The sequence below is a fragment of the Orbicella faveolata genome, unplaced genomic scaffold (assembly GCF_042242905.1).
Source record: "Orbicella faveolata isolate gen_17 unplaced genomic scaffold, um_ofav_v1 contig_12, whole genome shotgun sequence".
NCBI lineage: Eukaryota > Metazoa > Cnidaria > Anthozoa > Scleractinia > Merulinidae > Orbicella > Orbicella faveolata.
This window is the reverse complement of record NW_028301539.1, coordinates 30,480,743-30,504,966: the sequence shown is the minus strand read 5'-3', so window position 1 is coordinate 30,504,966 and position 24,224 is coordinate 30,480,743. Positions and strand designations below refer to the sequence as shown.

General features: G+C 37.8%; 5 protein-coding genes across 5 annotated transcripts; 2 read left to right on the top strand and 3 right to left on the bottom strand.

The window, feature by feature from the left end:
* Positions 1-18: 18 nt before the first annotated feature.
* On the top strand, positions 19-4,500 carry LOC110060366 (U7 snRNA-associated Sm-like protein LSm10). The gene is made up of 2 exons (XM_020767136.2): positions 19-423; positions 3,354-4,500. Exon 1 carries the CDS (start codon positions 67-69, stop codon positions 412-414), a length of 348 nt encoding a protein of 115 aa, XP_020622795.2. The 5' UTR covers positions 19-66; the 3' UTR covers positions 415-423; positions 3,354-4,500.
* On the bottom strand, positions 1,261-8,757 carry LOC110060363 (protein FAM228B-like). The gene is made up of 8 exons (XM_020767131.2): positions 8,509-8,757; positions 8,224-8,385; positions 7,670-7,747; positions 5,943-6,041; positions 4,327-4,425; positions 3,620-3,700; positions 2,858-3,090; positions 1,261-1,872 (listed from the first exon to the last, which is right to left on the bottom strand). The coding sequence occupies exons 1-8, from the start codon at positions 8,614-8,616 to the stop codon at positions 1,602-1,604; spliced, it is 1,131 nt and encodes a 376-aa protein (XP_020622790.2). The 5' UTR covers positions 8,617-8,757; the 3' UTR covers positions 1,261-1,601.
* Positions 8,758-9,024: 267 nt separating this feature from the next.
* LOC110060365 (profilin-4-like) lies at positions 9,025-13,278 on the top strand. The gene is made up of 4 exons (XM_020767135.2): positions 9,025-9,257; positions 10,495-10,629; positions 11,362-11,467; positions 11,658-13,278. The coding sequence occupies exons 1-4, from the start codon at positions 9,141-9,143 to the stop codon at positions 11,684-11,686; spliced, it is 387 nt and encodes a 128-aa protein (XP_020622794.2). The 5' UTR covers positions 9,025-9,140; the 3' UTR covers positions 11,687-13,278.
* A 33-nt stretch (positions 13,279-13,311) lies between these two features.
* LOC110060339 (uncharacterized) lies at positions 13,312-17,683 on the bottom strand. The gene is made up of 2 exons (XM_020767108.2): positions 17,483-17,683; positions 13,312-15,176 (listed from the first exon to the last, which is right to left on the bottom strand). The coding sequence occupies exons 1-2, from the start codon at positions 17,565-17,567 to the stop codon at positions 14,869-14,871; spliced, it is 393 nt and encodes a 130-aa protein (XP_020622767.2). The 5' UTR covers positions 17,568-17,683; the 3' UTR covers positions 13,312-14,868.
* A 3,489-nt stretch (positions 17,684-21,172) lies between these two features.
* Positions 21,173-22,210, bottom strand: LOC110060423 (chloride intracellular channel protein 1-like). The gene is made up of 2 exons (XM_020767200.2): positions 22,071-22,210; positions 21,173-21,983 (listed from the first exon to the last, which is right to left on the bottom strand). The coding sequence occupies exons 1-2, from the start codon at positions 22,107-22,109 to the stop codon at positions 21,321-21,323; spliced, it is 702 nt and encodes a 233-aa protein (XP_020622859.2). The 5' UTR covers positions 22,110-22,210; the 3' UTR covers positions 21,173-21,320.
* Positions 22,211-24,224: the final 2,014 nt, after the last annotated feature.

Genomic DNA, 24,224 nt, shown 5'->3' with positions numbered 1-24,224 from the left:
GGTAGTGTAAGGAGGGGTAGGGTAAGATAGATTTTGTCGTCGCGCAAAATTGTAAAGAATTTCAACATGGCGGGCGGTCGCGAGAGAGCTGTTTCAGAAAGAACCCTTGTTTGTCTTTTGCAAGCTGTACAAGGCCATAGGACCACCGTAGAACTACGAAACGAGTCATCTGCAGAAGGGCTGATCGAGAACGTCGATGGATTCATGAATATTTCGATGTCCGATATCACATTTACGAAGGGAAATGGCGAAGTGATGGACTTCCCTACAATGTTTATTCATGGCCGGCAGATTCGTTACGTTCAAATCCCTGATTTTATTGACATGAGAAAGGCTATTGACGAGCAGTTATCAAAGATAGGAAACACGAGGAAAGTTCCCGTTAGACGAATGAAAAGGGGAGGAAAAACTTAATGCAGATAGGTAAGTAAAGGTGTACATGTAGAAGTGTATATTTTCACCAATTTGTCATAAAACAATCCCCAGGTCACTGTACTCACTGGTCCAGCAGAAAATTCCCCTTCAAAACTGACAGGTGTGCTTGTGATTTCGTACGTTTTAGGGTGTAAAGTATAAACTTTGTTGATTGAATTTCAAATGATATGCTAAGAGAGCTATCACGGTACTTTTTAGAGTTAAAAAATTGTCAGTGTCAATTCATTTATTGTTTTAGAATTGTTACCTCTGAAGCGAAGATTATGGTTCCTAAAGGACTGCCTTAAAAATTCGGACAAGCACCGCTGTCATTTTACAAGAGAGTATCCCCCTCCCCTTTGCCCCCCCCCCCCCCGACCCTCCCCTTGGGCAGAGAACCTTATACATTCTGAAGTGAGAGAGTCACACTGAGGTCATGGAGAGAGGGTTATATAAATTACCCAGTTCGTCAAGAACAAGAACCTTCAAGAAGCTAGGAACTGTGCTTTCAGGCTTCTTGCTTTGGAACCTTCTCGGGATTTTTAATTTTGCACAATACCACCTCAATCTTTTCCCTGCAGTTCCAAAAATTAGGCAAACCTTTGTGCTCCTCTATATGCTGCTGCAAGTGACAGCACCTTTAACCAACAGAATGTGCTAAGAGACACACACATCACACTGTTTGGTACCAACTCAGGCTTTCTCCTCTGCTTACATCCTTGATCTATGGCTTGCCATTGTCCGCAAGCTCCATATTGTGAAATCATTTTCTTTGAGGTTCAGCACTGCAGAAACTTTGTATTGCTCATTGGTCAATTTGAAATATGTTCTGTTAAAACCATCAATGTGTAGTTCAAACTGAATGTTTTTTTTTCACAACCTTTATTTTCAGTGACAAACATCTTTGATACAAATTCCTAGAAGTTCTGAGATAGTATTATTCACAAATGACATAAATATCGTAGCCAAGTGACAAAAGGAGATAATAAGTAGTGTCCATTCAACCTAGAAAAATTCTTCTTAATGAAATTGATCTTTAATTGAATTGAAAACATCTAAAATTATTTCACTGTGAAACTATTTAGGGGTTGATAAATTTAACAACATTACAAATTCACATTTGAATTAGAAACATCTGCCCTATTCTCTTTCAATAAAATGCTTTATTTATAAAATCATTGTGCTCATCAATATGATGCATTAAGCCGCAGTTCAGGGTAATACTCAAAACTGGTACCAAGTGGCAGAACATTTGGTATCCGTGGGTGGTATGTCATGTTCTGTTTAATGGTTGGAAGTTCTGGCCAGTCAAACTGAATTGTAGTTGAATGTTTTTCTCTAAAAAGCCGTCTCTTTTGTGATCTTAACTCGACATCAATTGTATCTGGATTCCTCTCCAGTTTACTCCATTCTTCATAGTCTAGTTGTGAGTCGTTGTAGATTCCTTTCATTCTTTGCCTGGCAGAGGGAATTTAGTAAAAATAGAAGAAATAATTAAAAGGAAGTTCAAAAGAAATATTATTACTAGCAGTAAAACCCATGACTAAAGTACCATGAAAATGAGAAAATGTGTTCCTTATAACTGGGCTTTGTTATTATAATAACATTTCTGTAACTGAAACTAATTAAATGTATGGTTTGTCAGGAAGGGTTTGTTAATATTATGGTTCCACATTGGACTGAAAGCCTTCAAGTATTGGGCAGTTGTGCGATGTTCAAGGTTATACTAAGCGGAAAATATCACTGAAAGATTTTACACCCGCTTTCAGTGTTACATGCATACGCAACATCTTTTGACCATCTTTCGACATGCAATCTCTCGACATGCTATGTAAACGGCTGAAAGACCGTTAAACTGTGAATTTGGCAACTTTTCCTGGTATTAGCGGGAAAATGACAAATAAAGGATACTTACTGACCTGAAATGGCTGAAGACGATTGTGGACTTTGCATGTTTCCCAATTTACAGGATAAATCAAACTATTTGAGTGTAGTCCATTGGCTCTCAATAGTGACTTCCGGTAGAATTGGGCCATTATATACTGCTTTTGATATTCGAAAGATGTAAACATTCACAATCAATTTATCTGTCACAGAATGACTTCTTGATACTCCTAACCTTTATTCTGATGTCAAATAAATCCATCTTTCATGACTTAAAGTCAAGTTCGACCGTAAAGAAGTCCGTTGTGCTTACATTTTTGACATAGGCCAGGTTACATAGCATGTCAAGAGATGGCATGTCAAAAGATGTCGCCTATGCACGTAACACTGAAAGCAGGTGTAAACTGACTCATTTTTGTGGGAAGGCAATAATCATTAATCCATTGTGCACAGATATATTCAAGACAGGCAAGTTAGTCAAGATTATAGTGGACCTTCTTTTGGTTTGTTTTGTTGCACAGTATTAATAAGCTGTTTTAAATTAATTTTCACAACTGACCCGCTTCTTCTCCTGACACCACTGTCAATATCATGTAGTTGCATTCTAAGCCATGTATTACACTCAGTGCCGTGTCGTCCAAGAGGCACCAAGGGAGCAGGAGGGAGGCGCATTTCTCCTATTTCTTTGTCACTCATTGTGTCTCCAGTGACGCATCTCACTACAGTACGATCCTCTTCAAGCCTTGTGCTTCCTTGTGATATCAGTGGATCATTTAGTTTCCTTGTTATTGCCTGAAATGTACACCTCAGCTTTAAGTCGTCATCAAACGTCAACCAAGGCACATTAATTTTAAAACTTATTTTTCTCACAGACTCTAAGTGTATGAACTTTCTTTTTACTTTCTCTTTTGTCAAGGTTTTCTCAAAATACAAGCTTCACATTTATTTTAAAAAAATCTGGGCAAGTGCATTGTTAGAGTCATGTCCTAAAAGGTTGGTTACATGTATACATTAATTTCTTTGTAAATTATCTGAATCATTTTATTTCCTTATAGGAAAAACAAATTGTTCTGCACCAGCAAAATGGAAAGTGGAGGCCAGGATATCCTGCTTATAAGATCTTGTCAAGACTTCAACCTCTGAACAATTCCATCCATAATGAAGTGCAGGGAAAACAACTGTTTAAAACATTTAGCTCCAGTTGTGGCAAGAAAATACTACATGCTAAGCTTGTTATTGTGTTTGTAATCTAACAAGCAAGCCAGGAGATAACTACCGGTGGTCTTGAGAACTTGTGGTGTGGTTAAATAAGAGGACTCACCTTCAGTGGAGCAGGTCTGTTTGCATTAAGAACAAGTGGATCGTATTCCTCAGGGGACATGACATCCAGGAACACAACACCCTGATTCAATACAACCAATAATTTGTTAAAATAAGGAAATCATCAAAGTATGATGAAGAGGAAATCTGGTGTTATTTTAGATGTTGCATGCAATGCCAACATTTAATTTGGTGTGCCTTCAAGATGCTTGACAATACACTGTTTCCCTCCTCACGATGGACTGAAAATGTTCACACAAATTTCCACGAAACAGCATTAACTTTGCAGTTTTCTCCCAGGATTTTGGTCAAGCCTGAGGCATTTTGGATTGCATCTGACAAAGCAATAAAATTAATTTTGGTACTTCAAAATTTTAGGACGGAAAGCAAAGTTTTTTGGTTATGAAATGTCCAGGTATGTCTAACAGACTCATTCATAAAAACAATGTTTTTTTTTCTAAGGTTTTTACTAGTCAGTCCACTGTTATAAAGTACTAAAAATGTAGTCTGAAGTTCATTTTGAAGCTTTTGAAATGTTACAGCTTTGAAAACATATTGGATTGAAACTGTAGTTAAAGCAACAGCAACTGTAGTTAAAACAACCTTTTTTTGTCATTACTTTTAAACAAATACCTGTTATTTGTTCTAAAAGTCTGTAAAAAGGGACTTACAAAACTAGAGATTAAAATGAATTATTTTATCACTCACTTTTCTATTACTGTAATCTAGATATTTTTTGTAGATATCTCTTTTCCTTCTGTCTAAGTGTCTGTAATTTGGACCATCCATTTCTTGATCTATTTTTTCCTAACAAACAAATTCAAGAACTTTTAGTTGTTAGCAATAATTTATAGCAATTCCTAATAAAAATCACATAATGTAGTTGGACTGTAGTGGGATCAAATGCATCCTCTCCTATTTAGCCACATGATAATCATTGACTACATATAGATTTATATAAACAGCATGCGATACAATTTACTAATACTGTTGTCCATGCCTGTAGTCCCTACATGATACAATTCAGCACTGTGTAGCCCCCAATGCAATATTTGCAAGAGATTTCAGTTACAATAGCCCTTTTCACATCTACCTTTGCTTATTTGCATTACAATAAAATCTAGCATGTATGTGAGGCAATTTCGGGCTATTTTGTAGTTTTAGCCCAAAATTGCCTCGCATCCACGTTGGATTACATTGTAATGCAAATGAGCAAAATTAACCGCGAAAAGGGCTATACTCTGACTGTACCTACATTTCACCCTCTGCATGCCTTGCGTGCCTATAAAGTTTGGTTGTATCAAAAGTCTGTTCCCCTTATGTTATTTTTTGGTACCATATTTCAAGACACTAACTGGCACTTTCTAAACTCAACAATTATAACAACTACATTTGGGAAAACAAAATCGACTGTTTCTCATAGGGATATACAGTTACTAGGTATGTAATCCTTTCCAACTACACTTATTTTGCTTCCTAGAACATCAAGCACAAGTGACTGTGTTTTACCACCTTTCCCATCACCACGAAGACAGTTGAAATATGATGCTCAGCAGAGTATTTTTGACCAACTTCAAGGCATTTGGAAATGTGGTAAAACTCTGCCTCAAGTAACTGATATATCTTCTCGATCAAAGCTAAAATTAAGGAGAAAACCAAGAAATAACATCGTAAAAATCTATAAATCAGATATCCAAACAACGTCACAGCTATGATCTCCTTGTTTTAACTTGATTAATTCTGATAAGTTTGTCAGAAATTTAGTTCATTAATACAGTTAGGAGTAAAACCAGGGAAAAATATGGCACGTGGTATAAATTGGCAGCCCTAGTTATGAAATATTTAATACTTTTTTCTATGGAAATCAACCAGTGTATAGTATAAGCATCAATGGGCGAATCTTTGCTGACGTCATTGTTTACATTTTTCCTCATTAACATACGACTTTGCACATAGAAAGCATCATGCTAGACACGATTTTACTAGAAAAACATAAAGAGCTTGTGAAACTTAGTAAGTGGTGAAATTTTTGGCTCTTTGGGTGTAATATTCGAGGAGAAATTGGCTTTCAAAAACATCAAAATTTCTGTGTGGCAAAAGAGCTAATGAGCTCATACATTCTTTGTAAAATTTTGAGCTTTTAAACCCTCATCACACAAAAAGTTTTCAATACATCGCGCTCAAATTCCTTGGGACAATTAATCGTGCTGTGCCCTTTCAATATTCAGTATTAATCTCTTTGTAGCTCCATCAGAAACTGTATCGCTTATGGTAATGAGGCAAATATTGTAAACAAAGATTCTCCTATTGAGGCTTTGATTCACCTTGACAGGGCTGTACACACGCTCACTCCATTTCTTAAATAACATCTGCTTCTTTCTTTTATCGAGAGCTGCTTTGTGATCAATGAAGTTATCCACATCCTGTAGATATAAGAAAAATAAAAATTTTAGTGTAAGTAGAAATAATTTTGTAATTGAAGGGCCTGGACTAACACTAACCAGCCATCACTCTTGAGCAAATAAGATCTAATCTGCCTATCGCTGGCATGTACTGTAGTTTGCACCCAACTTTTGTGCCTGTTTGTGATTTCTGATTTTACTAAATCGGGTAGTCTGTGTATAGAAAAATAGAGGTCATAGATGATATCAAAGGTTTTAAAATAGCTACCACTGGAATTGTTAATATATCAGTTTCAACAGATGTGATAATTGTGAATGTTGTTGTGTTCATGCAGTTTGAGTGTGTTTATATCCTGATTTCAACACTCACGCATCCATGCATAGTGTAATTTTTCAGCAAGAAGGTCACAGCCTGATCCAAGTCCAAATGTGCCCATTGGTCTATGATTGTCTATCTTCCTTACTTGTTTCAGAGTGATAGCTCTTTGGGGGTGTTGCTTACTTGTCTCCTTCACAGCCATTAATAGGGTCGTCACGCAACGCTCATGTGGGGAGGAGCGTTGCATGACGACCCTAATAACGGCTGCGAAGGAAACTAGTTGCTTACATGCATATACCAGTTTGAGATTTAGATGTACTGTTTGACTTATCACAACATGGAAGATGACACTTTCAACCAAGATTATTAATATAATTTATTAATTTTGTTTATTAATTTTGTTTGGCACGAATGTGCCCATAGGTCTATGCTTGTCTATCTTCCTTACTTGTTTCAGAGTGATGGCTCTTTGGGGGTGTTGCTTACATGCATATACCAGTTTGAGATTTAGATGTACTGTTCGACTTTTCACAACATGGAAGATGACACTTTCAACCAAGATTATTAATATAATTTGTTAATTTTGTTTATTAATTTTGTTTGGCACGACAGAAGCACAACGTTTGAATCGCTGCTGAGCCAGAGTCATGTAGCACAGCAGAGCTTGTCCAACTTAATTCCAAAGTTTGATTCAGACACAGTGCTTCTGTCGTGCTTTTGTCAAACTTAATTCCTCAATTTAGTTTTGCATGGCAGAAGCACAGCATCTGAACTGGGCCTTAGACACTAAATCAACATGTGGCCACAAACCATTTAATATTAATAATGCCCACTTTAATCTTGAATGATCTACCAGAACAGCAAAATTACAAATACTCTAGCACAGTATTTAATTAAAATTGACAAGATAACCTTTTTTATTTTAAAACTGTGTTTTATCCCTAATCAAGATCTCTAAATAATGGGTGATTGATTTAACTTGTGCATCATATTGTTTACAAAAAACTTAGTCTGTCTGGGCAATGAAATTAATAAAATAATGATGTACTCAATTATACATAAGTTTCTTTGCAACACTTCTTTCACTGGACACTGCAAAATGACTAACTCCAGACCACTCCAACCGAAATGATTTTCTATAGTTGACTTCTCACAAGTGTGATAGTGTCCTCCCTAGAGACCAAGTCTCTCATAATATATTATGCTAATTAACACCTTGTAGTCAATAACCGTCTTTACAGTTATCTCCACTACAACAGAACTAAGCCCCAACCAAATACATTGATCATTAAAATGGCTGAAATTTCAAGACAGGGATTTACTTGTTTACCTTGACGAACGTATTCTCGTTGTCCAGAAGTGTCGTGTACATGTTTTTAGTCGCCCGTGATTCAAAGTCGGTCCTTTCCTAAACAGAAAGGAGAAAAAAAAACTTGTTTAACACTACTGGTGACGAGCTATTCTCTTTTATTTTCTGGTCTGTTCTGTATGTTTAAAAGGTAGCGGGAGATAGATAATTGTTTTTCTATCCTTGCTGTGACGAGTTAATAATTAAATGTTTCGTTAATTAGATACAAGTAAATTCTTTTGGAAATATGTATCCCACAAGAATTTCTTCCGTATATTTGACTTTGGTTACTTTCAGGGACGCCAGAATTTTGTTACGAAAGCAGGCGATATCAAAGCCGACAGCTGCAGCTTCCTTGACGGTCAATATTCTCTATATTCTCTCTCTCTCTCTCAATGATATGCATATTAGGAACTTAAATGTTCCCAAGTGGAAACTCTCTGAACTTAAACTGCTTAACTGTTAATTGCAAATTTATCCAGAATTTGTAGCGATTAAACTCCCTGAATCAATTAACGGTAACATTTATTCTGTACCTGGATATTTCGGACGGATTTTTCGTTCAGCCAACTCTGTATTCTAAACGTGTGGTCGGAAGGACAAGCTGACTTAGCGCTGGCAGCCCTTACTTCCGAGTGATCGCCCAAAGACTTCGTTCTCTCGACTGAAGACGCCGAAGCCGCTCGTCTGTGATGATCCTGCGATAATAACAACGTTTTAGATTAGAACTAGAACGTGGTTATAGCTCGTGAGACAAGGACCAGTTTGTCTCCTGTCAAATATACAATACAAGCGGAATTCAAACACCGCGATGACTTCACCTTCGCTATCTCATGTTTATCCTTATCGTCCAGTAGCTCGTCCAGGATATCACAAGTGTGCACAGAAATACGCCCATTCACGGGGCGCTTTGGCCGGGACATCGCCATGCTTATTTGCTGCTTTGATGACTTTCTGTTCTTATGAGAGCTTCCTTTCTCAAACAGACTGACGATCAATAACAGAGTCACCAACAAGTCACAAAATATCGCGGCTTGCAACTTCACGTGTAAATTATGAATCGTTCCCTTGACAACGTATCAGCTGTGTATATGATCTTCCTTTTATGCTAGGGGTGGGTGAGTAAACTTGGGTAGCTCACCTGTTTGTAGGGAACTGCCTCAAAAACTGACTTTGAAAAATTGAAAACCAGAAAAATAAGAATCTAATTGTCTACTTGTTACAAGAAAATATCGGTAAAAGCTGTTTGCTTCTGCTGCTTGACCCTGCGGTGGAATTTCTTTGACACCGATGATTCTCTTCCCTACTATACCCCCATCAGTACTTTTTGCGTTATGGTCCGGGTGAGCTGAGAGGTTGTTAGAGTTATTTCAAAGCGATTTTTAGCGGTTCAAAATGTGGAAAGGGCCAGGATTTTGTGTGGTTATGTTGTAATTCTAACACTAATTGAAGAATGAATCAACTTCAAAGCCTTCTACACGACTCTTTAATCGCAACTGGTCACGTTCAGCACTGTGCCATCATTCGAAGAAAAGACACTTCTCTCCGGGCAAGCACAGTTGGGTTTTCGGTAAGGCTAACCCACAAGTAACTTTAAGGGGAATAAGTCGGATAGAAAGAGGATCTATTTCTGTCGCTAATGGAGTGAAACCCTTTTGATAACCCAGAACTAGTGTAAATGATATGCTGTGCCGTAGGCAAGTCTAAATTATTGCCGCCATTTTGCTTGACAAGTTCTGGGATGTAACTTATGCGGAGTCTTCCGAGTTACTAGAGCTAACGTGAAGCTAAATTTTCCAAAGTTTTATTTCTCGAGAGCTGAAAGTTGACCACCTGTTGCGGAGAACGGGAAGTATATATTGCATAAAACAGAAATATGGCATAGATGCTAAAGGAAAATTCTATAAATGTGAAACTATAATTTCCCGCCAGCTTGAAACTGCATGCATGCATGCAGAGGGTGAGAGCTTATTCTAAGCGTACCTGGGGGCCTCTTACTTGTTTAGGATCCCGCAAAGAATGCTAGCGAGAGGCGGGGCAGGGAAGAGTGAGTTTATTTTAAGAGTCATGTTACCAGTTCAGCAAAATTTATAATTCAGAAGAACCTGTAAAATTTAAGCTTCTCAAACATTTGTAGTCCATGAAGGAAGATACTCCACAAAGTGTATGAGTATGGTGAGGGTTTGAGGCCCAATCAAAATAACATTTTTTCTATCTCATTTTAGATCTCAACCAAAACATCAGCCTTGTGCCCGAAGAGCACATCGATCGATCGATCTGTCGAACCTCCCTGCACATGCTTAGCTGACAAGCACTTGCTGCATTCAAGTCCCGGGTCACTTCCATTGTTTTCAAACCAACTAGGCCTGAGCTAGGCATGCACAAATTATTCAACTAGATCAGATACATATTCAGATTCAAGTCATAACTCCTCGGGGTCGCTTGCTTCCCACTCACTGGTCAAGACTCTGGGCACAAGGCTGAAGCCAAAATTCAAGCCTAGTTTCAGACCACTCAAGTCAGTGTGTGTCTCTTGGATAATTTACCTACCTGTAATGTGCCTAGAAATGCCATCTGGATTAAATAATTGAGATTCCCAAATTTCTGATAGTAAAAGTAATTATTTACATTATTTTCACAAAGACAAATGTCAAACTCCAAACCCCTTGGGACCATTCTATCCCTCCCCCTCTCCTTTCCTAAATGTGCCACATTTGACAGATAATGATTTTGTACTATTTTGTATAATTGCTTGTGCTCATAGCTGTTCTTTGTTTATTTATCATTGACTGCTGTCATCATTTCAGCCCTCTTTGGACAATATACATGCCTTGGTTCATTCATTTACAAACAGTTCACAGGCCAGAGGGGAGGGTCTTAAGTTCCAGGACATAGTTTATGAATGTGTCAGGGCCGACAGATTCTCTGTGTATGCCAAGCATGTAAGTGTAACTGGTAACTGTGGTGCTTGTATTGACATAGAGGATTTGACCAGGCTACAGGTCTGTGAGACATGTTCATGTACCTGAAACTTTCAGCAAATATTATCTTGTAATAATTATGCCAAGGCCAGTTCTACTCTAACTTACTCAGTCTTTGGACCATAGCAATGACTAGACTTTGGTTTACTTTAATTTTATGGGAGATAATGGTAAGATAATGCAAACAATAAGACCTAGTGGCACACACTGCAGGACTTTGATTCCCAGAAGGGGTACTCCCCTATCATGGACTCGATATGGGGTGGCTCCACCTGAAAGGAGTCCTTTCTCAGGCTGAGGGCATTTAAAAGGGTAGTTCATGAGCTGAAGTATAGAAAAGGATACTATAAAGAAAAACTGTCATTTAGGTGTTCAAAATACCGCGTACAGAATGATATATTTATTTAGTGACAAGGTTTTTTGGGTTTCAAATTATCAGTTTGGGGACTAATAATTATAAGGAAGAATGTTTTTTTTTTTTTTTGGTGAACCTCTTTTGGGTAGAAAGATTTCTGCAGGAGGACATCTTTATGATCGGTTTAAGTATATGATTGTAGGCATTTGAAAGGTGTACCATTTTCTATGGAAGATATACTTATAAAGCTTTGCATTGTTCCCCTTCCCTGGCCTTTGTAAACTGTAAAGTGTCTTGCCAAGGAAATAATCTTATGATTCAATTCTCTGTATATTTAGGAAAGCAGTGGAATTATATTGGTGAGGACAGCTACGCTGTTGTTGGTGGCCACTTACACCCCAGATATGAGTCCAAGTATTTGTGTGGAGGCTGTTGAAAAACTGGGTAAGTTTGATTTAAAATAACGTGTACATGTAGATGTATAGAGAAAATAAAGCCTGTAACTTATATAATAAAAGATATTTGTTAGCCATACTGATATGGAGGCTGCCAGAATTAAAACTGCAGTGGTTGTAAGAAAATGTAGGTTCTTTAATTATAGAGATCTGATGGTCATGTTCTTTTTCTGTTGCAGCTGACTATTTCAGGGAAAAGGGAAAGTGAACCATCGACCAGTAGCTAAATGACTGCATAATTTATATTCATTAATATATAAAGTAAAAAAATTACCTGGTGGTCGTGGATCAATCCTAAGAGATTTCTGGAGGTTTTCTACAGCCTGTGCATGGACTGTTATTCATTAAGAAGAAAGATGGTCATGAATAACCAACTAAACAATTTTCATGTTGTTTTGCAATGTGCAGGATATTTAAGCTTAATATTTCTTTCACAAAGAATGTTTACAGCCAGTTTTGCTTGGTTATGATCATTTACAGACAAATTTAGTTCTTCTCAAGAACAAAGAGTGAAAGTTATATAATGGCAAAATAGTATAGATCGTTTTCACGTGACGTCATCAAATTCCAAAATCCAAAACTAAAGAGCCACGAAAATTTTTATCCTCATAAGGCATAAGGGGATCTAAACTTAAATCTGTTTACAACTTTTCAGCTCAATAGTGTGCTTGGTTTAGAAACCAGTGCCGTTTGAAGTTCAGAGTTATGTCGGTGCGTGACATACCACTCCGATCGCATTTGTGGAGAAATGTACACTTATCTAATGATTTTTAGCCTTTTTAGGAGTTAAAGTGTTAGGAAAAGTGCTTGTGTAAATGTTTGTTGGTTCAGTTCAGATAATTAGTCACCTAGATAGCCAAAGTAAGTTCCAGATGTTTGCACTATTTTCCGACCGCCATGTTGGTGGAGCACAGAGCTCCACCAACATGGCGGCTCCATACTGGGCTCTGTAAATTTGCGCAAAACATTTCGATGAATATCTGAAGTTTGGGAAAACGCAGAGACCCAAAAATTGGAGAAGTGTCTCCTTTACCTGTCTCCTATAATATCAAAATTTCTTGACTTTATCCACTGAATAGTTTTCGATTTATTTTTTTGTTGCGTGACAGTGAAAACCATCTATAACGAACTATTAATATGTTTGTAGTGTTTTATACAAAAATAAGACTACACCCAGAAGTTTGATGAGCTGCACCTTGTTGACTATTTCTCATACAAACTGAGAGTGAGTAATTTACCATTCTCATCCCTAGAGCCCACGATCCTTCTGGCCTGTGGCAGGGATCAAGAGCTCTGGGCTGGTCCGACACCAGAAGTCCGCAATTCAAGGACTTCCCATCAAATCTGGCAAATCTGATTGGCTGAGAATACCAAACAGATACTTTGCACATGCTCAGAAAATCGGGTTCAACCAGAGCTCTGGATCCCTGCTGCAGGCCAGAAGGATCGTGGGCTCGGGACGAGAATGGTAATTTACAGGCATTCATCAACGCAAGGTAAAAGGTAAACCAGCATCAGGCCAAGAGGCCCATACAGCTGGAGCTTATTATGGTTTCTGTAGCACTAAGCAACTAGAGGTAATCTACTCCTCCTTGGATGCCGGAAGCTAGTGTATTACAGGGTTATTGCCGGGCATTAAATTTGTCAGTACAACCATTTTTATATTACTTATTTTTAAGCCAAAACTCAGGAATCTTATTCCCTTTCAAGAGCAGCACACAGGGTAATGTTCTGACTGCAAACATGACAGTGAAGAAACAGTCAGATTCTTTGACTTCAATAAAACAAGCTGAGAACAGATCTGCTACATGTACTATTCAAATCCTAAACATGTCCAGAAAATTGAAAATTTCTTTTATTAGTGTGGTGCTAACCAACCAAGAAAATACTTTATTTTTCCACACTTGATATAAATTTTAAATTTAACCTTAAGCTTGTTTACGTTTACACAAATCCTTGATAAATTTAATTACAAGTGTAGGTTTAATTTCTCTGTATACATGTATATTTGTACTATCTGGTTCCTATTTGCAATAAGAAAGGTGTTGAAAAAACAACAGTGCAAAAGATCCTAGGTTGAAAATATAATGGTGACGCAGCTCCTGAAAAAAGGTAACAGCTCATTGAGGTAATAATTTTTTGGTCACAGAAAATATTATGACTCTGTGTACAAGCCAAGGGTCTACTTGAATTTCTGCCACGTCTTCTGACCAGAAGAGGTACTGGCTGACACTCAGACTTTAAGAGGTGAAATGTCAACAAGAGTCCTAACAAACTGAATTTAAAGCCACCACTGACCCCCCCCCCCCCCTCCCCCCTCTGCCCCTCCCTTTATTCCATTACTGTGACTACTCAAACCTGGCCACCAAGAAGAAAACTAACCAATCAAACTATAAACTGAGAACAATGGACTGGTAACTTCTTGTGACAGCAAGTAATGGTCTATGGACTCCTCTGCATTATATATAGAGATTAAATCCTTGATGCAAATTATCGTAAAAAAAAAAGTTAGCTTGAAAACTCATTTTGCCATAACTAAACTGAAAACGTTGAAAAGTGTTCAAAATTTAGGATCAAATTTAACCAATCAACAAATGGCAAAGGTTCCTGAGAGGTTTGCAACACCTCGCACTTTGTTGGGCTTTCAATTTTGTTAAGATCTACTGTTCGCATTCTTTAATGTTATCGGTTTGTTTGAGAAATAGATCACTAGCTTTCGTTCCCAAGTAACGTTCTGATTGGTTAACTCGTTTCCACATGGGGTGGTTAGAGTAGCCGCACTATATAAAACCAGAACTGAAAAAGCTACAAGTAAATGGGCAGCCTGTATGCACTATTCTCGAACTCAATCATAATTCATCAAAATCATGACCGTGATGGTGTTTGGATATCTGATCTTAATTAGCAGTGATTTTTATGATTTTATTTCTCCTTTTTCTCCTTAGTATTAGTTTTGATTGAGAAGATGTATCAAACACTCAAGACTGACGCATCATATTTTCAAATCTCTTTTCAGTGTTTAGAAATGTGGTCAAACACAGTCTTTTGTGTTTGATACATTACTTCTTGATCTATTCACTAAGAATAGCTGTTAAGTAAGATGGTAACCCAGTCAATGGATAGTGAAATGATGTCTAAACCACTGGCACAACTTAGTAAATGTGAGAAATACCCCTAACACTAAAGTGAAGAATATAAGAAGAAAAAATATAAGCCTAACTTAGCTATTATTAATACCACTCTGACTGGCACTGTGTTACCAAATGCACTCAAAACATTATTACAAGCAAAATAGTCACCTTCCCATGCCAGTACACATCCCAATAAATTTCCTAGATGAAATTGTCTAAATGCCATTGTTATTCATGCCGCTTAGCTGCAAGCGTCAGTTCACAAACTATGATAACTCTTGTTTCTGCTCTGCCACCACTTGAATACCAAAACAAAGATGACTGCAATGACTATTCCCAAAATTATTCCTCCGACAAATGAGGCTCCATCAAACTTTCTTCCAGTAGTCTGCTTGGAGGGAACCGTTGATGTTGGTGAGGATGAAGTTGTGCTTGTTGCAGTAGATACAGAAGTGGCTGGTGTTGTCGCAGTGGGTGATATACTGGTTGCTGCAGAGGTTTTTGTAGCATTTGAGATAAGTGTAGTAGCTGGAGTAGTAGTTGGAGTAGTAGTTTGACTAGAAGCAACTGAAACAACAAAACAGATCAGTAATTTGCATGCATTTATTAATTCATTTATTCATCAAATTCAATACTTGTACAGTCCAACTTGCTCTAATGGCCACCTCTCTATGACAGCCACCTCTCTACAATGGCCACTTTGGCAGACAGTCCCTGTCCCCAAGGTGGCCGTTCTGGAGAGGTTTATCTTAACTGTTCAAGGTTAATATACAGAACCGGCCTGGGCAGATGATCCTTTGAAAAATACAAATATGTCTTGCAGAACGTTAGTCAGGTTTCACGGGTATCACTGCATTGAGTTTTTTTGTAAAGCCATCTTGAAGTCTCAATTAATAACTGAGGTACCCATGGGTTTGTATCTATTCTAGGCACTACTGAGACACACATTTACTTGATGAGAATGAGCTGGTATCAAGGATCCTGTTTATTGTGTGCTTACAAGTGTATGTTATAATGCCCATGTTCGTGTGCTCTTTCTTACTTATCTATGTAAAATACTTGTGCCTAATATGCTTTAATGTGCGAACACAGCACACATCCTGACATCAAAAATATAAATCTTCCATTTAAAGGATTGGCACCACTTGTATAAGATTTTTTATTACAGCTCTCAGTTACTAAACCCACTGTGCTTGGTCAATTTAGCATGCTGTATTCTATTGTACAAACTCCTAAAATTTAAAGCTGTTTCTGTCACCAAAATGTCTTGAGACCACTACACCTCCAGGCATTAAAATGTGCTAATAACTTATTTACAATAATTTTGAATAATTGAGTTATATATGAGATAATTGATAACAGATAATTGACTAATATATGTACTTGTGCCTAATATACTTTAATGAATGAAAACAGCACATATCCTCACATCAAAAATATAAATCTTCCATTTAAAGGATTGGCACCACTTAATTTGTATAAGACTTTTTATTACAGCTCTCAGTTACTAAACACACTGTGCTTGGCCAATTTAGCCAGCTGTATTCTACTGTACAAACTCCTAAAATTTAAAGCTGTTTTTCTCACCAAAATGTCTAATCTTGAGGTCACTGCACCTCCACACATTAAAATGTGCTAATGACTTATTTAACAATGATTTTGAATAATTGACTTGTTTTGCTTCCGACGTACATCAGTCATTTAATGTCTTGGTGTCTTCCTGAACCCTTCAGACACAGCAGATAAATATTAAACATCTTGAATTGCTAACCTTGTCTTCATGGTCTGCACAGTAAGTTACAGATCCACATTTCACCCTTGGACCATAAATCAAAGGGGAAAAGACTTGGTCCATAACTTACTTTATTATATGGCTAGCTCTGTGAATGGGCACAATAAACCAAATCCTGTGCTGCGATTGGCATAGCCCTATCTTGCCCGCTCAGGACTACCAGCTGTTTCCCACAAGAAAAAAATTTCCCCCAAATCATTTATTGACCTTGTATTGTTGGCCTTACTCATTTGTTTTTGTTTTTGTTTTTGTTTTTGTTTTTGTTTTTCTTTTCAAGTTTACAGACCTCAACTCCATTTTGGGCCATAAACATGCAAAATAAGAACTCAGCCATTACATCCAGCCATCTTGACCTCACGCTTGTATGGTCAATAACCCATATTGTAGAGACCTCGAACTCAGTTAGTAAGAGGTAAAAAACATTTATAAATGTGACAAACTTAGCAATGAACATTAACATTTTTTAAAAGTGTTACTGTGTATGTACGTTGTCCTGGCCTAGTTAAAACTTGATCTGAATCAGATTTTTGAAGTTTATTTTGAGGAGACTTAAACATCCGCGCATTTCGTCAACAGCAGTGTTAACTAAGCTATTTAACTGAACTGCACAAAAAATACAAAGGGCCTCCAGTCCGTAGTGGTTTTGTTAAGCCCCATGCGAAATCAACTTGCACAGGTGTAAGCTTAAATATGTCACAGCTGTATTTAAAGCTGGTATACGTAACAGGAGTTAACACTCGAGTCGTGCAGAAGTAATTTTATATATCGTGATAGTTTAGCAGTAATTTTTATTAGCGTGTCAAAATATTTTACGTTTGATTTACAATATTTTGAGCGTATTAATGTAGCTTTCTATTTTTTTTTTATGTTTGTTTTTTTTTGCCTAACATTTTGCAGTGCAACTTTCACCGAGATCTCGATGAAGTAATTTTGATGATGCCAAAAGCAGCACCTAAAAGTCGCACAATGCAGCAAACCGTCAAATTTTGAAAACGGAATTCAGAACGCCGCCGAATCGAAAAGACGCTAGAAACGGTTCACACTACAAGGGTAAACATGTGCAGGATCTATTGTGCCTTACCTGTCCACGTCCGAGACATAAAATACACAATCAGTAACAATGCCAATACACGCATCTCTCTTCGCAGTCCAGGGATAAACATCATCCTTGCTATGAAACGGATCGTAGTTATCTGTAGGACGACAAACTTCAAATCGGGCTCTTCTTCGAACGAAAACCAAATCTAGCCCTTGAGGGAGGGGGAGAAGGTGTCCCTTGCTCGACCCAGAAAAAAGTAAATAGAAAGAAAAGGAGCGTGTCTCCACAAATTCAATTTCTTTATTTAATTCATCTATGAGTCTTTTGATACAATGTGCTTCGCCACCCAAAATAGTAAAATAAACTCAACGCAAAAGGTAAAAAAGCTGGTGACATCTCCCCACCAGAGAGGAGTAATTGGCGTTGCCACGTATGAATGCCGGCCCTTTGCAGCTGGGGTCACGTGACCAAATTTTTCCGAGAAAATTTTCATATTATGGACTATAACTTAAAGAATGCCAGAAATGGAAAGAGCGCATCGAAAATACGAAAATGGCCAAGTTTGAGGCCCCTGGCATTAAAGAGTAAGTTTATATGACAGCTTGAATTTTTGGAAAATTTAGAGGATTTGTATGGAAAATGTTGCTGGAGAGCAAGACCTTGCTCTCCAACAACTTTTTCCATAAAAATCTTCCTATTCTTTTAAAAATTCAGACTGTCAAAAAATCTCATTCCTTAATGATGGGGGCCTCAAACTTGGCCATTTTGATATTTTCGACATACTTTTTCCATTTCGGGCATTTGTTAAGTTATAGCCTATAATTTTATGAAAAGTAGGTCACGTGATGGCTTAGCTGCAAAGGGCCTATTACTTTTTCACCTACATCAAAAAATTCTTCAGGATGCATTTAGTAGAAGCCCAGGAGGGAGAGGGGGGGAAAACTCCCACATAAAAAGGGTGGAGGTGCTCATCAGAAATTTTGAAAAGAACCCACAAGAGGTACGAAGACCCTGTTTTGTGGGCGTGGCTTGAAATTTTTTCAGCCCTAGGAGGTACCAATTCTAAAACAAAACATTATCTCCCGTCATGTGTTTCCTGTCATATGTTTTTGGCTCAATACCCTAATAGTTACTGTAATTAAAAGCTCCTGCTGTGGACCTATTGAGACTGAACACCCTAACAGCTGCCAAAACCGCTTTTTTAACCTCTAAAAGGTACAAGCACCCCCTCCTTTTTATATGGGAGTTCCCCCCCCCCCCCCCCGCCCAGGAGTAGAATCAGACTTAAGATCAAAATAGGGTCAAAACAAAAAGGTGATTAGTAGTAGGGCCTGATGGTCTGAAATTTTGCTATGAAACCTAGAGCCCAAGATAAGTAGTCCAAATGGAGCTAATTAATTTTTTTTTTTCAAAATTGTTTTTTGGGAAGATGATTTATTCTATGAGTTAAACACAGGCATTTTAAGAAACAGAATATTCCAAGTCCTCTAGCAAGGAAATTTCAGAATATGCCTGTCACTGACAGAAGATTCCTCTTCTCATACATTGGCCAGGCAAAAAATCAACCACCTAATTTACTATCAACATTTTAGAACATTTCGCTCACAACAATCCACTACACAAGCATGTTTATTGCTCTCTGGTCAAGAATGGGGGAGAAGAGAAAGCGGGAAGAAAGAGGCACCCATTCCCCCCTCAGCAACTTCACTCTCAACCAGGTCCTTCTTGGCCCTTCTAGCCACAGTCATGTGGGTGGACAGTCTACACAGACAGTAACAATCAGTTGAGCACTAACTGACAAAACTGGGAACTGTACATTAAAACTGAGATAATAAGCTGCAATTTGTAGTTTAGCGATTTGAACTCAACTTTTAGCTAACTGCTCGCAATCTATTGATAAACCGTTGACCACAGGGTAGTGACTGCCTGATCTGTTTATCAACAGATGTTCTCTCTCTTTGACAAAGAAGTCCCTGAAGAGGTATCATTTCATTTTATCACCAAAATACAAATTGGAACATTGCGTCACAACATTTACAAGACTTCACTTGAGTGTTATTTTCTCTCGTCTATTCATAATTGTGTAACTGAGACAGGATCAATATAAACAACACAAATACAAGTGAAGTCTTCAAAACATTAATTCTGGTTTAAGCTGTCCTGGAAGGGTGGCAACCTTCAGAGGTACAACCATAACTTATGCTATGGTCATGCAGAAGAAAGCTACAGGCAGTAAAAAATTGTTTTAATTTCTGAGGTAATTCATTACAGGTAGGAAATTACATAATCTAATTTCTTAGAAAATTAAAAATTTTAATATTATTATTGTTATTATTATCATTGACACATTTTCAAAGACACAACAAAGTTGCAATCAAGATTTAATTAACTTTATAAGCCTTGATTCCCACTTTTTCATGCAAGATTTATAAAATGTTTGCAAAATTTTCATTTAAAATTAATGCAATTCTTCAATTGTTCTATTTCATTTAATGTCACTTGAATCAACAAATCTTGGAATAACATAGAAACAAGAATTGATAAGTAATTTGACTTGACAGGAAAAATTAATTCCTCCTCATCTGTCCCCACCCTGCTTGCTTCAAATAAAGGTTCTTTTGTTTCCACTCTTAAACAAACATGGCTAAAGTGACCTTTTGAATGACAAGCTTGACAGAACATACAGTATGTGTGTTAAAACAAATTGTGGACCACATTCCATACAGGTTATTCATGAAACAGTGGCAACTAGTATTTTGATCTCTTTAAATTCTGGGTAGCTTTCTGAACAAATAGGTGAACAAGGCCCTTTTACTCAGTAAATAATGTGGACTCATTACAACCAAAAAATATTAAAGCATACCGAAGCTCCTGTTAGTTATATGTTATAAATATAATCCAAAGAAAATAAAATGTTAGTTGAGACACACGTAACACAAAAACAGGAACTAATAAGCCTGATCGCTGCTATTTATTACAAATCTTTGATTCATCCTCAAAGCATTGCCAAGGAGTGAAGATCATATTATACAGCTGACCTCGCATGCATAATTATCGTGATCTTTAGCGATACCCGTGTACGATGATGACACGGCTAATGTGATACTCAATCGGGTGACGCGAGCTCTAAGCTTTTACAGTTTTGTCAACTTTACACCGAGTAAAGCAAGCCATGACGCCCCCTCTAGGAATTTGGATCACGCATAAGCTCTCCGAAAGATGATCGCTACAGTAAAAGTACGCGTTTCAGAACTATTATCCTAGAGCTAAATCGCTAAAACCAACAAAATAATACCGGTTCTGCTATGTGTGGTATTCCATGGTCGGTTTCCAAGCGACGAACTTGCACTTTACCCCAAAAAAGGCACTTTAGGGAGACTGAAAGGAGACAAAAGCCTTATATCGTGGCGAATCAACCGAATCGAAACAGCTTGAGTTAGGCTTACCACAACGCTGTGAGTACAAACAACAAATATGTGTCTAGATCAGACGGCCAGAACAAAGCTAAATTTCGACAACTTGAATACTTCATATAAGCTTACTTATACAACTTTACCGACAGAATAATAAACGAAGACATATATATTATTTCATGAACCGCCAAGCACAAATCTAGTACTGCCTATGCAGAAGATCTATTAGAAGCTAGTATTTGCGCTAGCCATAAATTCAAATCAGTGTTATGTTGGTAGTCAACTGAGTACACGTGTACTGTTCTTTTGAACGGCGGTTTTGTACCAAGTCGAAGATATTAGTACACGAAACACAGAAAAAAAATTCCACACGTTGTGCAAGAAATACAGAAGTAATTCGAAAACCTCTACAAAAGACTAGATTAATTACAGATATCTCTGCGAGACGCCATGGTCATGATAATCTATCAATGCTTTCTTGCCTTTCGCTGAAGCGGGTTTGGAACCTTCATAGCACGAGCCCATGCATCCACGATAACTTCTTCTGAAGGCGAGGTTCTCGTGAAAGCTTGATTGTCGTTAGCTGCATTCATGTATCTGTGAATTCCTTCGAATTCTTCGGGAATTTCGAAATCTTTGAACACCTTTGCTACTACTTTGATGTGCAGCAATTTGGGAAGCAAGATACAATCGGGAAGACACAAGTCCTCGCCGCCAAGAAATTTCCCAGGCATTTTCTCTGACTTCAAGAACTCGTCAAGGGCTTTAAGTTCTTCCTTTAGGATTCCTTTTAGCCTCTCGTCAGTGGAAGAATCTGCGTTCTTCGCCAGCAGACAGAATTTGTGATAAACGCCGCTCCCAGGGCCTTTAAAAACAAGTTGATTCACCTCTTCGTCTTGGCTTCGCAGTGGATGATCGGGAGATATTTTCTCGATGAGGGTCTCGATTTCGGCTGGGTCTTCTATTAAGTCGTTCTCCAAAAACTGCAAGGCCGGTAGTTTTTTCATGGTTCTACTCTTAACCGCATCCACAAGACTGATGTCGACGGCGATATCTTTAAGTACAAGCATCATCATAAACCTTTGAGCAAACACGTCGGCTCCGAATTCCGAATCGTTGATGGTCGAGGCCTGTTTGAACAACAAACGAAATGATCAATAAACCACCGCTTATTTCGACCAGAATAAGAAAGCTGAGCTCTAAAAGAAGTATAATACCTTCACAAAAAGGGTCAGATCCGATTTACTCTCGGCCATATCGGAAAAGACGGGGAAAAAAGCGCCCAACAAATTCGCTTGCAAGCCAACAACTGTACACCGTCCTCACTGAAGAGTCACGATCCTTTTCTACGACGCGCCCATTCTAGAACCCAGTCCCAATCTGTCATTTCCTTTCTGAGCGATGATTAGGCAGGGGGTTGATAGACGGTGTTTCAAGTGCATTGTACAACGGAAGGAAACTATTCTGACAAAATTTGAAAGTAGTTTGAGATCATCATCTTGAAATGGTTGCTTAGAAGTAGTTTGGAACTACTTTAGATCTAAAAATATTCGTTGATTCATGTATTTTGGCGCGAGTCTCACGCCAAAATACTGGCTTCCCCCAATTCTGTCATTTAAGGTGGCTCAAAACAGATTCCAGCAGTTAGATTTTGATGGGTCGTTATAACCACTCTTTAACACTTGATGCTTTAGCCATGGTATCATAAAACTGCCAAATAATTGGTGAACACGTTGTTATCATTTTCGTGACGCAATAGGTTGCCATAGCAACAGTTTGACCTGCTAAAAACACCCTCAATTACAACTTTAGGGGTTTATTATTAAAAAACCGCAGGGTGAAATTTTTTTATATTATCAAATTTTAGTAAACATGATAAGACGCAACGTTTGGCAAAGTTTAAAAAAATTCTGTACATAGGGTTCAGAGCCACCTTAAATTTTTAAAATTGTAAGGTGGCTCTAAACGCTATGTGTAGATTTTTTTTAAAACTTTGCCAAACGTTACGTATTATCATGTTTATGAAAATTTAATAAGATAAAAAATTTCCACCATGGGTTGGCAGGTATCTCTATTCAGGACCCCATTCATTGGAGCATCTTTTATGTTTTGTTATGGATGGGCTTTTCTGTCTTTCCTTGTGTTGTGGAGCCAAATATTTAGAAATTATGTTTTTAAGAACGCTACGTTTTGGCAAGCGAAGCTAAGGTTAACTTGGGAACACTTAATTCTTAATTGAACGCCTCTTCCTTGGAAACATTTCATTCTATAGCTAGAATTTTGCGTTCGTACGTTCACCTGTGTACATGTTCATGTAGTTCTTGTGACCTCCCCTTGATAGACTCAAGGTTAGCTGTTGTAAAGATTATTCTATTTTTCTAGTTCTCAATTGGTTACTCTCTGCTTGCCTTATCGAGTCAGCTGCGTTCGTTTAGGATTTACTCCGAGTACTTTGTTTTGTATCACCTGATTTACCCTAGCCTTGAATCCCGAGCGTGGCTAGAAGTTAGCAGTAAAAGTGAGTGCATTGTAAAATTGTAGTTTTTATACTAGGTAAAGTTGTATTTAAAGTACGTTGCATTTTTTATGACTAGGTAATTTGTTTTTATGGATTTAATTTAGGCTTTGGTAGATTGTGCTAGCATAATTTTTAGCATAATTTAGAAAAACGAGCATAATTTAAAGCTTTTATTTCAGTTTAGCACTGCTAGCATAATCCGAGCTTTTATGCCTTGAAAACAAAAAAAAACCCATCATAGTTCTAGAATAATTCAGTTTGTACTTTACTTCTGTATTGTTATTGGAAAATATCGAGGTCTGGAAGACTCTAGCTAGGTCACCCCGTACATATCTGAGAGGCTGAGACTCTCCTCAGGCCACCACGCTTATGGCTCGGCGGCTCGGCCCCTCAGGCCTTAGATCAAAGATGGCGTCGTCCTCGAGTACATCCACTGATTCAATGATTCACAAGAGCATGCTCTCGTGGACTATTTACAGGCTTGTGTAATGCTTCAGTACAATAACCGATAACAGAGAGATTAACAACATGCATAGTTGTCTTTATACTAAACTGAGGGCTTTGCCTGGATGGCGTCTAAAACAAGTATATACAAGTAACTTTCTGACCCGGATTCAGAACCCAGAAATGGTTGATTTGGATATCATTTGGCTTTTCGAGGTGCGCACATGCGTATTTGCCATGCTGAAGACTGTAAGACTGGAAGGTGGACTGTCTGAATGTTCATTAAAGTCAAAATTGATAGAGTTAAGCTACTGGCGATCTTTATTTTCCTTAAAATCCAAGTAGCATAACTTCGGTGACAGAAAGCATAATTTTCAGAAAGTAGCATAATTTTGGCATAATTTCTAAA

Excerpts from the sequence above, each read along its gene's own strand:
- LOC110060366 (XM_020767136.2), top strand. The coding sequence starts at position 67 with ATGGCGGGCGGTCGCGAGAGAGCTGTTTCAGAAAGAACCCTTGTTTGT.
- LOC110060363 (XM_020767131.2), bottom strand. The coding sequence starts at position 8,616 with ATGGCGATGTCCCGGCCAAAGCGCCCCGTGAATGGGCGTATTTCTGTG. Across the intron at positions 8,386-8,508 it reads ATAAACATGAGATAGCGAAG|GATCATCACAGACGAGCGGC; the intron begins GTGAAGTCATCG and ends TTATTATCGCAG. Across the intron at positions 3,091-3,619 it reads ACAGACCTGCTCCACTGAAG|GCAATAACAAGGAAACTAAA; the intron begins GTGAGTCCTCTT and ends TGTACATTTCAG.
- LOC110060365 (XM_020767135.2), top strand. The coding sequence starts at position 9,141 with ATGAATCAACTTCAAAGCCTTCTACACGACTCTTTAATCGCAACTGGT. Across the intron at positions 10,630-11,361 it reads TCTCTGTGTATGCCAAGCAT|GAAAGCAGTGGAATTATATT; the intron begins GTAAGTGTAACT and ends CTGTATATTTAG. Across the intron at positions 11,468-11,657 it reads GGAGGCTGTTGAAAAACTGG|CTGACTATTTCAGGGAAAAG; the intron begins GTAAGTTTGATT and ends TTTCTGTTGCAG.
- LOC110060423 (XM_020767200.2), bottom strand. The coding sequence starts at position 22,109 with ATGGCCGAGAGTAAATCGGATCTGACCCTTTTTGTGAAG. Across the intron at positions 21,984-22,070 it reads ATCTGACCCTTTTTGTGAAG|GCCTCGACCATCAACGATTC; the intron begins GTATTATACTTC and ends TTGTTCAAACAG.
- LOC110060339 (XM_020767108.2), bottom strand. The coding sequence starts at position 17,567 with ATGATGTTTATCCCTGGACTGCGAAGAGAGATGCGTGTATTGGCATTG. Across the intron at positions 15,177-17,482 it reads TATGTCTCGGACGTGGACAG|TTGCTTCTAGTCAAACTACT; the intron begins GTAAGGCACAAT and ends TTGTTGTTTCAG.